At 39.2% G+C, this 14,317-nt stretch overlaps 1 protein-coding gene across 2 annotated transcripts in view; it reads right to left on the reverse strand.

Annotated features, from left to right (window-relative positions):
- Positions 1–14,317, reverse strand: part of LOC102787069 (mannosyl-oligosaccharide 1,2-alpha-mannosidase IA) — a 192,029-nt gene that overhangs the window by 75,927 nt on the left and 101,785 nt on the right. For both annotated transcript variants that reach the window (XM_087848343.1, XM_087848344.1), the window contains exon 3: positions 6,361–6,476. In XM_087848343.1, the coding sequence (XP_087704469.1) occupies positions 6,361–6,476 (116 nt within the window). The remainder of the gene's footprint in view (positions 1–6,360; positions 6,477–14,317) is intronic.

Below are 14,317 nucleotides of genomic sequence, written 5' to 3' on the forward strand. Positions count from 1 at the left end.
TAACTCAAATTTCGAGTTAATAAGTCGAAATTTTGAGAAAATAACTCGAAATTTCCAGTTATGGATACTTTTTTTTTAGTGGCGGAAATGGGCTTCCATACATATAAACATTAACAAGATCCAAAAATATCATAGGTACCATAGCCATTACTGTGCTAAAATATGCCATTTTTGATATAATAATTGTAAAATATGAAATGTAGTAGTAGCTCCCATGCACATATTTCCCACATCGCCAGTATATTTACAGTTTAGACAAACCCACAAAAGTCTGACTTTTTTTTATTTTCTCTTCAGAGCATGAGAAGAGACGAGCCACAGCACACCTGAGACGGCTGAGGAGTACTATGTTCACCATGTACTCTTAACAGGTCAGAAAAATGACATCATGTCCAGATCTGACAGCTCTTTCTTCCTTCTTCTGACACCACACTGGCAGGCTGCAATGTATGCATGTGACTGTCAGCATCTCGACCTCCCTTCAGAAATAATAACAAGCTCCCTCCTCTTACGCACTCTGTCCAATTTAGTGGCACTCGGCTTACACATGCCAACATCCACGCTACTGAATCGTTCGGGGATGGAGAAATGCAGCACATGCCACGACATATAAAAAATAAAATAACATACAGCTCATTACTCCAGTCTCTACCAATAACACCCAGGAGATTTCACACTAACTTGATCCGAGATGTGGAATCACAGGCCTGAGTGTGCATATTATCCAGTCATTTCGCCATCCTGGTGGGGCTCTGGAGATTCGTCAATGTGGTAAATAAGAAGTTATTGCTGGTGGATGTTTCTAGTTATGCTAAAGAGGCTTCGTAGCAATCATCAGCAAAATCACAGGGGGAAGATTTAATCTATAAGGAGCAGTAATTTTAAAAATCACCAAAGGCTGAGCTTTAGTGAGAAGATGTGCACACTTCAGCTTCTGTGAAGGATAATTAATATGACAGCACTTCTACTTACTGTACACATTAGTCCACCTTGAACACAGTGCAGTTTAAAGATCACATTATACGTTTGCATAATATAAACAATGAATTGTTGGACGTATTAACACATCTATTCTTGACATTTGGAAAATGTCATGAATGAAAAAAGGTAAAACACTACTTAATAATTCTGGTTTCTTTTTTAATCTCCTTGCAATTTAAGACATTTTACACTATGTGTGAAAACCTTAATATCATGATTGATCAATATAAAAATAATCATATATGATAGAAACTGCCTGACCTATTAATGATTTATCAAACCCAACCTGACATAATCAAATATTTAGTGATTTTAATTGATCTAAAAGAAGATCTTCCTTTAATAATGGCTTAAAGTACATTTTCTTCATGTCATCTTAAAGCAGCGGTCCCTAACTGGGACCAGTTTGTGTCCGACAATATTTTCACGGATCGGCATTTAAGGTGTCCTGGATAAATACAACAAAATAAAACCAGTACTGGTACCAAAAAAAAGAAGACTTATTCATAACACACAGGAAAAGACCCAGGAAAACAGAGTTAATAACATAAAAGATACAAAAGTAACAATAAAAACCGATAAAACCCAGTACCAAACAACGACTCCCGGGGGCTGGGGGCGGCTGTCTTAAAGGGTCATCACCTGTGATAATGCATTTATTCTTAGCAAACAAACAGACAAAAACAATCCCTCCATAACACTCAGCAACATGATGAAACTGGATGACCGTAGATCAGAGCGATCACTTGCCACAATTTTGCTTTAACAGACTCAACACATAGATTTCTCGATGATGAATAAAAAGAACTGAGCCAGACAGAAACTGCCGTGGAGAGATTAGAAATAACTAAGTGAAAGAGCAGAAATGGAGGAAGGGAGGCTCTGAAAGCGTAATAAAATTTGGAAGGGAACATGAGGGAATACAGTCCAATCTTAAAGTCGACATTAATCACACCTAATTACTCGCTTTAATGGGAAAAGGTCTGATGAGCTCACAGAGGGCAGCTGCTTTACTTAACTGAAACTTAGTCGTCATACTGACCAAACCATTCTTTACATAAATAAGTCTTCATCAGACTCAATAAGTGCCTCAGTGCTGATGTGTGATGATGTTGCCAAATACTTGTTCAGTTTTTATGCAACAACAGCTTGTAGAGAAGCATGGCACAGGCCAACACGGGTAGATATACTCTGGAGCTTCTTTTGTCTTGGTAATTGGCTGAGCCGCCAGCATGGCCAGTCTGTCTGCTGAGTTGTTCATTCAGATATGCATCAGAAGCTTGTCGATGCTTCAAAGTCATATGATTAAGGAAGATTTCAAGGAATTTAATTTGTTCACATGGCACAGAGTTTTAAAGTCTGATGGTTCTGTATTACTAAGTGCATTTGTTAAAAATATAAACGTGGGTATGTTTGGTTTCATTCCGACACAAAGAAGAAATCCTGTAGAAACGGGATAATAATGAGCAGCTGATGTCCGAGTTTCTCGGCGAAGAGGCTGAAACCTGCTGCAAACACGGTCAAGTCTGTGCTAGTGTAACACCGTCCTCTTCCTTCTGTCCTTGTTTCACTGCTAACAAGTTACAGAGCAGCTGTCACAACGTGTCGAGCTATGGCTGACAGACAGGCCTGAGCTGATAAATCTAACAAAGTGCTTTGCAGTGTGACTGGCTGAATCTGCTGACAGTAATGTAATTAAAAGAAAAATGTGAGCATGAAAATCCCTGTGTCCTTGCTCCATCCCTTGTACTACTACTGCACCTTTAACTGAAATAGATTACACTTTATTTTATGTAAATCATAAGTAATTTGAAAGTAATTTGAAATTCTTATAAAAATTGTTATATACAGTGTGAGGCGTCACATTTTACAAAGTAATGCAATGCTCTAACTACATTCCATTTTTTGCTAGTACAGTAATATCATGACTCAGCGCAAATTAAGTAATCACATTACATTATCACTAGGGGTGCAACGATACACAAAATTCACGGTTTGGTTTGATACTTTGGTGTCAAGGTTTGATATTTTTTCAATACAAAAAATTTTCATGCCTTTTTAATTTGTCATTTATTAAAATTATAAATATATATTTTAACTCAAAAGTACAGTTTTTAAATTTAATGTTGCTGAAACAACAAAGTAATAAAAATAAATAAATCTATCTGATCGAGAAATCACTCATCTTTGGAAAAGAGATGAGTGATGAGAAATGTCTCTTTCCAAAATAAAAGCTATACTATACGCTTCTTCTGGGGTATACTCTCAGCAGCATATTAAACATATCAGGTCCCCATAAGGAGAATCATGTGCTAATGGCTGTCTAAATGACTCGGGTAAAGTTTGTAGCATGCGTGCCTGTTGTTTTTGTCTGCTTCCACTTGTCTTTCCACTAGGATGATGTCAGAGTAAATGTGCAGTCATATTCGTTGTGTTCCCACTAGTGCTGTCAGCGTTAATCTCGTTGAAATGACGTTAACGCCACAACACGGCAAATCTCCGTTAATGAGCTACCGCAGATCACCCTTGCTGGGGCTGGACGGCCAACACGTTAACGAGCTAACTGCGCTAATGCACTAGTTCCCACCAATGTGGGAGCATTGCGTGGCACATCCGACATACTGTTTTACTTTAGTCCATGACGCGCTTACCTTCAGGGTCATACGTCACATGAAAACCAAAATAGTTCCAAACGCCACATCTGAATTAGGGTGGGGGAGGTTCAATTTGCCATGTTGCAAGGAGAGCTTAACTTCTGTCTCGCTAGTTTGCCCTGCGCTCAGTGAATCTGCGTTCGACTACTCCGCCTATGCTGCGCTGTCGAGCGCAGATCCACTGAGCGCTCAACACAGACAGCATCGTCAGAAGGATGGTTGATAAAATAAATTAAAAATTTTGTATTGCTCATACATATGCGTACCGAACCGAAAGTACTGTATCGAACGGTTCAATATCGATACGAGTATTGTTGTCTAATTATCACTACTATGTTGTTGTGCATTCTAATGTTAACACAACATTAGCTCTTTCTAATCATCTGCAGAAACAGCATGCTAACACAAAGCTAGCACAGGCAATCGTTTTGAAGCGTCTCTCAGCTGGCTTTCAACTTCACTTTGTGCTTCTAACTTTTTGTTCGAACTTTAACACTAAAAGAAAAATCTGTGTCCTACTTAGGACAAGGATTTACGTCAGTGTGTGCGACTATAGCCTCAGGTTTATATAGATAACTGGTAATTATGTGACTATGCATTTAAGGTTACATTACAAGTAGTGTGAAGAACTTTCTCCCAAGAGTAATGAAGTAACACAATGGTAAAGTAATGTGTAACACTGATTTTATATATATATTATTTGTAATTAATGTTATAATGAATCTAATTAAAACACTTCTATTTGTTATACATTCCATTTTTTTATTTAATTTTTTTTAAGGATTGCAACAAAATAATTTCTTAAATCTGTGAAAAATAAAACATTTTATTTTTCTTTTTTACTTCCTTGCTTGTTTTCTTATAATAATAAACAAACTATTGACCTTATGTGCTACATTTTTCCAGCCTTTGCTTTTATGCTTCACGTATTTCCTTAAGTGGCATTTAGAAAAGAAAAAAAAATGAGGCCATAAGAAAAATTTCTGTAGGCTCTCGACAAGCTTGGTGATCCATTTCATAGTGAATCTGACAATCCCTATGATGAGCCAGTGTGCTGTTTTATATGTTTTATACGTTCAAACTGCAAAAACTAGTTCATTATCAAAATGATGAGATTAAGACAGAAGTCACTGTGTGTGTTTGCGTTTAAAGTGCACAGTTTACTGTACTTGAAATGCTGTAATTTGGGCGGAAAATGAGATATTTTTTAAAAATGTGACAAGTAATCAGATCTTACAGGACAAAGAAAAGCACTTTAATGAGGACATGTAAATAATTTCAACTTTCCTGCAGAGAATAATTGCAAGCCTCTGCCCTGCAATGACCGCTGATGAAGACGGGAAGTGGTGAAGTTAACAAATTGTGGCATATAACACCCCTGACAAAGTGCACTGTGAAGTGTAAACCCGCGTTTGTTGTCTTTATGATTGGTGACACTGTGGCTGTTTGTCAGCAGCTGCAATTACTGGCCGTCTCCAGCAGCCACAGCTGCAGTCAAAGTTAAGAATTTTCTCTCTTCACTGGAAAAGGCCATTCGCTGCATTAACTGCGTGTGGGTGTGTGTCACGTCTCATTCCAAGTCCTTGTATCAGTGACATCTGTGCGTGCCATGAGTGAGAAAAATAACAGCTTTGATATGTGGGCAATAACAATCACTGTGCATTTCTTTATGGCCTCGTATCTGGCAGTGATCGACAATGTGCTGCGATGAAGCACATCTCAAATGCAGTGGAAGTGTTTTTTAGGCCTCTGCTTTCCAGCAGAGCTGATGACTGCATATTATTCAAATAGAGTTCAGTGTTACTGGCATCATGTGCAGTATGCCACACGTGTCAAATGTCGTTAAGATTGGTTTTCTTCACCAACACACTCATAATAAACAAGTGTTTTGGGGCCTTAACTGTCAACAAACAAAACAACTTCAACTTGAGACATTTGGCGTGCTGTCATAACAGGCAGTGAATCGGTATAATTATTGCCTAGCGTCTACAGTAGCCTTCCATGATGACAGTCATAATGACATAGTTGTGTTTGCAAGCTTTGTGTAATTACACACTATTACATAACCACATTTTATTGACAACGGTGGTCCGAAAATGACCCCTTTCATTTGCAAAGCATAAAAACAACACACTGACAAACAGGCTCACAAATTACCTATTAGCAGCAAACTCCCTAAAAGCCCTTCCTGGTTGCCACTTTCACTGGCTTTCGCTCAATTCAACATGATATCAGAACTGGAAACCCACGCTGCTCGCAACCCAGCCTTTACAGACTCGCTCAATGAAAGGGTCATGGCCTCTCTTTGCCTCCTCTCTCCCACATTTTTTTAATCTACAACACCCTTTAAACCCTGCTCAAGCCCTCTCTCCTTTATTTATCACATTTTCTGCCCCACAAAGACCTTTCAGAGAGGCAGAGAATTCCATCAGTCGGTAACACGGCGTGGCTGGTGGCCACACAGGAAGCTTTTGATTTCTGCTGGAATGTCCTGAGCTTTGGAAAACTGTCAGACTCAGTGGACACAATGTCGCTGTTAAAGCACAAAAGCACAGCTTGAAATCAATCGAGCATGCACGGTCACAGCTGAAAACTTCATTATGCTTATGTAGTAAGAGTGTGGTTAAGCTTGATGGAGGGGAGGATGTTGCCCCCAAGTTGCCCGAACGTAAAATGCAAAAAAAAAGAAAAGGAAAGAAACTTGACACTAAAATGAGTTTCTCACCGAATTTAGATCCAGGCTGGTCTTCACCCATTCCTTGGCATCATTATACTCATCCATCAAACCCATAATGTACAGAGTGTCTAGTGAGTCAACGATGGATGCTCCTCTCAGGCCACCTGCAAAATCAGAGAAAACACAGTTATGCACGGAGACAAGTTCTGCTTGTTTTAGGTTCTTTTTTAGCAGGATATGAGGTGAAAAGGTAAAAAACTCAACATGCAGTACCTGTCAACTATTCACACAACAACAAATCAGTCCAACAATTCGCAACATCCAACCAAATAAGGTTATTTTTGACTTTTCCACTGTGACTGCAAGTCTTTCTCAGACCACCCCAAGGTTTTTTTTCCAGTGTATTCTTGATACAACTAGTCAATCCTCTCCACAGTGAAGCAAAATACATTTTTATCGGTTAAATTTCTAAAATGAGTATACGTATGGGTGGAAAACAAGTCACTACTGCTACCTCTTATCTTATTATATGCATATACATGAGCTATCAGCGTGTTGCATGGAGTATTGTTTTAACACTGATGCTATTTTTACAGTAACTAATCCCTAAAGTGGTAATCTTTCCACTAAGACAGTATGCATTTCAACAATTTTTTTTAAAAGGGTGTTTTAAAGAAGATTTGTAAAAGAAAAAAAAGTAGAAAGTACAATAAATAACTGACAAATCATTACTTTATTTCCTGCTACATAAGTCAAAGTCTTCGAAGATGGATAACTACTGAGATTTAACTCTAAACCTTTAATGTGGTGGTTAGCAACAGCAACTTGACAGCGTGTGTGATAAAAACTAAAACATAAAAGTCTCCCTCGCGCCGAGCTTCAGTAATTACTGCAGTGATGTTGAACGATAATACAAAAACAGCTTTGTGTGGCCCACATGAAAAGCATCTTCTCTCCGAGATTAAAGCATCCGCTACAAAGCACCAGTCACTGTAACATGAAAGTCAAGTCATTTAGGAAGCAACCACCAGAGGGGAATAAAAGAACCGGTATACTGATTATTGCAAACATTCAGCAGCTGCTGCTGGATTTCCCGGAGTTTGTGCGCTTCCTGCATCGACTCTGTAAATGTCACAGTGTAAAATCTGCCTGTCTGCAGTGACTGTGGATGCGCGAGTGTTTGTCCTTGTGAATCTCAAGCTATTTATTTCCTTTCATAAACTAAACGAGAAATGCTAACGGGTGTTTATTCCATCCTTATGAGAGATTGCATGGTCCATTTTCATTCTCATATGACCAAATATTATGCAAATGGACCTGAAGCCCACAAAGACAGTGCGGCTCAAAGGAAGAATACACATTATCCTTAATGAATTACTGTGTACGAGTTTAAAGGCAAATTGGGGTTTGGAAGTTTAATAACAAGAAAGTGGGACTAAACCGGCAGAGAATTAAACTTCTTGCGGGCTGAAAATGTAGATGAGGTGAAAAAATGCAATAGTGTGGAAACTAAACTGGTTAAGTAGGAGAGGTGACGAAAAAGCTTGCTGTTCATCTCTGAGAACTTAGCCTACAGTAGATGCTTGGATTGATCTGATGCAACCATTCAGCAACCAGGTACATCAAAGACTTCAATTTTTATGAAGAATTATTTTCAAAGCTCGCCAAATATGTAAATCATAACCATGCCTTTAGGTGACAACACAGAACTGAAAAACTGAAGTTCTCTTGCAACTTTTTCAGATCCTGTTCTCAACAGACACTGTGATTTTGTTAATGTTTTGTGTTAAACTGCTAGAACGACCTTAATACTTTTCTACTCACTACAGATAAAATTAGTTTGTGTAAGTGAAAATGTTTCATAGCTATAAACTCCACTTGGGCATTTAATCGACCTTAATGCTTTGCAGTTTTAGCCCAGTAATGTTATTACTACTGATTCTGTCACTCTGTTCAAATAATCATCAGTTAAACAAAGTAAAACAAATTAATGACAATGTTTCTCCATATCTACAGCATATTCTATAGCTCTATATCTTAGCATATTCTATATTAGCTTATTTTATCTGGAAGGAAAGTTGCAATAACAATAAATCACCCATCCATTCATGTCCATGTCAGCATCCTTTCCCCAGCTACCTCCTATAGCAGTGGCCAGTGGGGCACTCCCAAGACAGCTGACAGATGCAATGTCCCAAGGGTGTCCTGGGTCTGTCCCAGTTGGACACAACTACAACACCTGACCTAGAAGTGTTCAGGAGGTCTCCTAGTCAGATGCCCAGACCACATAAAACTGTCTCCTTTTGATGTAGAGGAATAATGGTTCACCTCTCCTTCCTGAATGACTGAGCTCCTCAACACACTTCTAAGGATGAGCCCAGCCAACCCTCAGATTAAGCTAATTTCCACTACTGTCATTGGTTCAGTCACTACCCAGAGCTCACAACCATAGGTGAGGGTTGGGAAACTGAGAGCCTTGCTTTCCACTCTCAGGTCTGTCTTTACTACAACAGTGTCACATTCATGCAGACGTTGGATCAATCTGACTGTCAAACTCCTGCTTCTCTCACTCATGACTTGGGGAGACTTGGGGCTCATCATGCAAGCTGGAGGTCATCATTTGATGAAGCCAACAGAACCACATCGTCCACAAAAAGCGAAGATAACATCCTGTGGCCATTGGCTGTGCCTTGAAATCCCTCAGAAATTATGATTGGAAGTCCAACACCCTACTGGGAATGAGTCGGACTTATTGCCAGCAATAAAAACTTTTTAGTTTTTCAGGAATCAAACAGGCCACAATACCAGGCCAGATACCTCATACTTCTAAGTACTCCCCCAGGACACTTAAAGGACAGTCAAATGCATTTTCCAAGAGCGCAAAACATTAAATTCAATTTATTTATAAGCAGGCTCAAAAATCCGCCAAAGCAACTGTTGACAAAAGTGCTGAACAACTAAAAGAAAATAAGTATATTCAAGGATATGCAAGCACCCTCGAAGATTCCTTCCACCGCCCAAGAATGTCCTGAGTTGCAGTTAATACTGCTCCATCATGTGGGTAGGAGGCATTTTGCCTCTCCCGAGTCAACAGGAGCAAAAAAGAATAAACAAGTCGAGACATTTAAATCTCTCTCCATCAACTGGTTTGTTTAAAATCTTGTTTCGATCATCAACTCAGCTATTTATATCTTGAGCAGTTTCAGTTCTGTCAGCATTTACCCTGCTCAACATTATTAGCACGAGAGCAAAACTCTCCGCTTCACCATTTGCCTTTCACCTCGTCTCCATGCCTGTATGAATTAGCTGATGAGGTTAGCACAGATGAGTGACTTGGCTTGACTGAATGATGGAAGTCACACTCTTTGGCCATAAATCTAACACCATTTAATGTAAAAAAAAAATGTAGAGAAACATGATGTGGAGCTTTTCTTGTCTGGTAAATCAATTTTAAAGCCACATTCTTGCAATAGTACTCCCTTTGTTCCAGCACTGAAGTCCTGATGAAGTCGCAGTGTCATGGCTGTAGCTATAATACCATCTCACTTTTTAAACACCCTCTGCTGTGTTTTTCGTCTTGTTGTCGTATACTTTATATTGTCATCAACGGGGTAGTGCTAGCTTGAAGCAAGACTCACACTGCTTATATATGACCTACTATCGACCATTTACTGTCCGTGGTGTATAAGAGCAGAAAAAAACCGAGCGTGTTTTCAGATGCAACTCAAGCCTTCATTCTGTGTGAAGGGGAAGTACTGTTTTTAGTTTGTTTTCTAGCAGCCTTATCTCTATTCTGTGACAAATAGTAATGGTGACAACTGAGAGGAGGGGTGTAATCAGATATCTAATGCCCTCTGGTTATCCAAACCCAGAAGCAGCTCTCTGTGGCTGCAGGCAAAACAGAGTGTGGAAAATTCCTATCGAAAACAGCACCAAAGCTAAGATGATTGATTGACTCTGAGGAGCAGACGGAGCAGATCAATCCATCATGGTGTACTCCTCCTGCTTCCATGGTATAAGACCCTATTTATTTCTGTGGCCTTTTTTGCTACAAATGGAAGAAACCCTGAGGGGTCCTCTGAAGACGGGGGTAATTGGTGTGCCCTATTGTGTATTTATAAAGACACACACTGACATTCATCATAACACAATCTCGTTTGCATTCTCATGCATCCTGTTGCCCTCTTTAATGTATTTTACATCATATTTAATGCAAAGTTGAAAACAAACTGTACACACAACACGAGCTTTATTTAGAAAGCAAAGCTGTCTCAGTTAATGCCTTGGAAAATAAAGAACAAACAATATAAGTATGTAAACAGTATAAATACCCAACCATTAGGAGTCAGCCTGAAATACTACTTGACATTAAATGGCCACGATTCGACTGATTTATGTTTGGGGTTGGACACTGTTTCTTAATGAATGACTTTAAAAACTGACTGTCAAATTGTTCATACATTTTCTCAAGAACTGATTAAGAAGTCATTAGTTCAGCAAAGACTTGAATGTTTTATTTATTTTTTTACATAATAAATTCTAAAACACAGTATAACTTTTGGGATCAAATAAAAATATTTCATATGATTACTCAAAGTGTGCTTGGATGCGCCAGCGTACTCATGTCCTGCAAGCATCACTACCGGAAAGTAAGATGCGAGTGCCAGAGTGTGTGTGTGCTTGCGTAGGCACAAAGAGTTCATGGAAATCCATTAGTAAGACATTGGCCGGTGGGTTTTCATTTATCATAGCTGTCACAAGCCAGTCAGTGTCGGTCGGTGGGGTTACATTAGACGGCCCCAGTCCACATGATCAATCACCCAGCACGCTCATGTTGCGAGAATTAGTTCATTCTCTCTTCTTCTCATTTTCTCTAAATGCATGCACGCACCACTTATAAATATGAATCAGGATAAGACACTTCTTTATTGAATCCCTCGGGGGATAGCTCAGAGGCAACATTTCCGCTCTAATTTCATTTAACCAGCACATACTGCATGCCATATGTATGGTAATACTCCTGAAATGAAATCCAATGATCATTGTAAATTCCATCGACTAAGTACATTAAAAGTGCAATACTGTTAACCAGATAAGAATAATCAGATCTCAGAGATGGATCGTTTTAATACACCTATGAGAAAGACAAATCAGTTTATTTGTTTCTCATTGTTGCTGGAAAGTCACAGCACAAAGCTGAAAAAATAAAATATTACAAATGTGCTCAAAACTCAGACCGCAATAGACCGGGGGCCTGTCCAGGATCTATTGTACTTTTTGCCCTGGGGCAGTCAGTATAGGCTCGAGCTCCCCCTGTGACACTGAAATAGACGAGCGGTTCACAAACTGGATGGATGGATATTTAAGCTGTCGGGTGGATCTAATTGATGCAAGAGCTGGGATTTACAATAATTGCACTGCCCCGTTACCAGTGGTTGCCAGTAACCAATTATCAATTGCAAGGCTAATAAGCATCTTGTTTGCACTAATGCTACCTGACACCAGTAAGACAGTAAGTGCATCAGTGTGTCTGTGTGATTTTAAAGGCATTTAGCTGGTTGCTATTCGAAGCACATGGTCTGCATCACAGATAAAGCGCACAGGCAATGGTTCTGTAGGGGAGTGGGCTTTTGATGAAGAGCACCAACAGAGCAACAGTGGGGAAAGAAGTAAGTGGTTTTAGAGGGAGTAGGATTAAGTAGGGTTACAGAGCAGAACATGAAAAAGCTCGGGAGAAACACGGAGTGTGAAATGTCATGCCCATCAATCAAGATTGACTTTTCTGGAGGGCTGCAATACCAATCGTGTGCATTAGCCTCTTTGAGGAGAAGATGTCAGATAAGTCATTGAATATCAATAATGAAAGGACGGTGGATCATCTGGATATATACGCTTGTCCCTGAAGATGCATATCACTGTTCATTAAAATGCATCTTTTTATGTCAGCCTGGTTTTAACTGCAATAACTACACAGCATAGACGTTATAGCACAGACAACATCAGAGTGATGAAGTTTGCATAGCAAGGAGATTGAGCCTTGCTATGCATTTTTTGAGGTTTGATGGCAGCCATTTAAAGATAAGCCAATAGTAAAAACTGTGCCACAATCAGTGGGGACAGTCTTCTGTAGCTGCTAATAGAAGCTACTTACTCCCAGATCCTATCCCACTTGCTACAAGATGATAGTCAGGAAACCTAATCCTCCTGATTAACATTTTAAACACATGCTACCAGTCACTTCACAGAACTAGGGTGCATACACAGGGCTTGTTAAACATGTTCAATTGAATCCTTATTTTCAATTAAGACTGCACAATGTGTTCACTTTACACTGGACTAATTTGTGCCTGCATAGTTCACATCTACTAATCTCTAAAAAGACAGAGTCTAAAGGAATACAAACAAGAGTTACCTTATTTTTCAGTTTTGGTGCAACAAGCTACCAATTGTCTGGTGTTCGTTTCTCTTTCCTTCAACAAAGAATATGACACATGTTTAAAAAGAACGTGAAAGAGCAGGCGGCAGCTGCAGAGACAGAGCTGTTTGCAGAGGACTTGTTACTGAGCTGCACTGCTTAAATCATAAGGCTAAGGAAAGCTGACCCTGCACCAAGAAATATGCAGAGTGTGTTGTGTGCGAGACATTGATGTAACACACCCATTTAAAACAACTACGCTGGAATAAGAAGAAAGGAGATGGAAGGGTCAGAAATCAGCTCAGTTCTTATTGAAGTGACAAAAACCATAGACAAAAGACTAGACAACTGATCTGCTGTTAAGAATTCATCCTTTATGTAGATACTGGAAAAACACATAAAATCAGCTTTTACTTGATTCAGCTGAAGACCCAAAACTGCCGAATTATACCTTTAAGAATTAAATTACCAAATCACCTTACGCCGCCATCTTTTTATCTGTATTTTGTTCTGCTTTTCATTTTGCTTTTATTACATGATCTTCTTCAGCAGAAGAAATTTCACAAACCTGTAGATATCTATAATCATAAAACTAAAAAATAATTTTATTCACCAATTTATTTATTTTATGCACTCGTCAATTAAGAAAAGACTATAGGAGATGTTTTTCAATAAAGTTAGCAGTCTTTGTCTAGAAATGGAAGTCGTTCTTTTCTCCGAGTACAGTGTGCGAATATCTGCATGTCTGCTTTGTCTTGACTAGCAGTACCATGCATATAAATCTTCTGCTTCTCTGCTTTTGTATTGCATGTGCGCACATACAAACATGACATTATTCTACTCATTACGCAAATAGTAAGTACCTAGAATGCACCACATGGAGAAAAAAAATGCTGACATCTGATTGTAATTGCACCCCACATATGCTCATCTCTGCCCCCTTCAGCATCTCCATTTTCACCATTATGGTAATCACGTATCCGAACTGCAAAAGGCTTGTGTCTAATGGTTCTTTGTGCCTTCCAGAACAACAACCATTTCTTGGCAAGACAGAAGAAGGGAAAGAGAATTGGCAGATCAAGGGACTTAAGAGCCGGAGTCAAAAGAAATTTGTTCCATTAGGAGGCCTGAGGAGAGGGAGATGACTGAACCTGAGGCTTCAGCTAGAACTGCAAATAGCAGATATCCTTTATGTCAGATCGCATAATTGTTTAGTCCCCACATGCTGGACAAGAAAGCTGGTGAATACTTGTCAGGGGGGTGGATGTTTGATTGCATTTTAACATATTCTGAGGTACCGAGCTTTAAGGAGGACTACTTTAGTGTTAGGCAAGCCTCAATATTTGTAAATGACATAGACTGCATGTAGATGGATGCAGCCACCATTATCATGACACCACCCACGCCTTGAGGTCTCAAGCTGAGCATTTAAAGCATCACTACCTTTGTTTTTTTTTAAATACTGGACATTATGAGTGATGGCTGGATCAGACAGGCTTTATCCTGTTTTATCATCAGTTTTACTCTAGTTGAGATCATGATTTAGAAATTAAGATCACAGGGTATTAAAATAGACCATAAAGCTATCAG

This window comes from Neolamprologus brichardi, chromosome 11, assembly GCF_056152115.1.
Source record: "Neolamprologus brichardi isolate AB-2024 chromosome 11, ASM5615211v1, whole genome shotgun sequence".
Lineage (NCBI taxonomy): Eukaryota > Metazoa > Chordata > Actinopteri > Cichliformes > Cichlidae > Neolamprologus > Neolamprologus brichardi.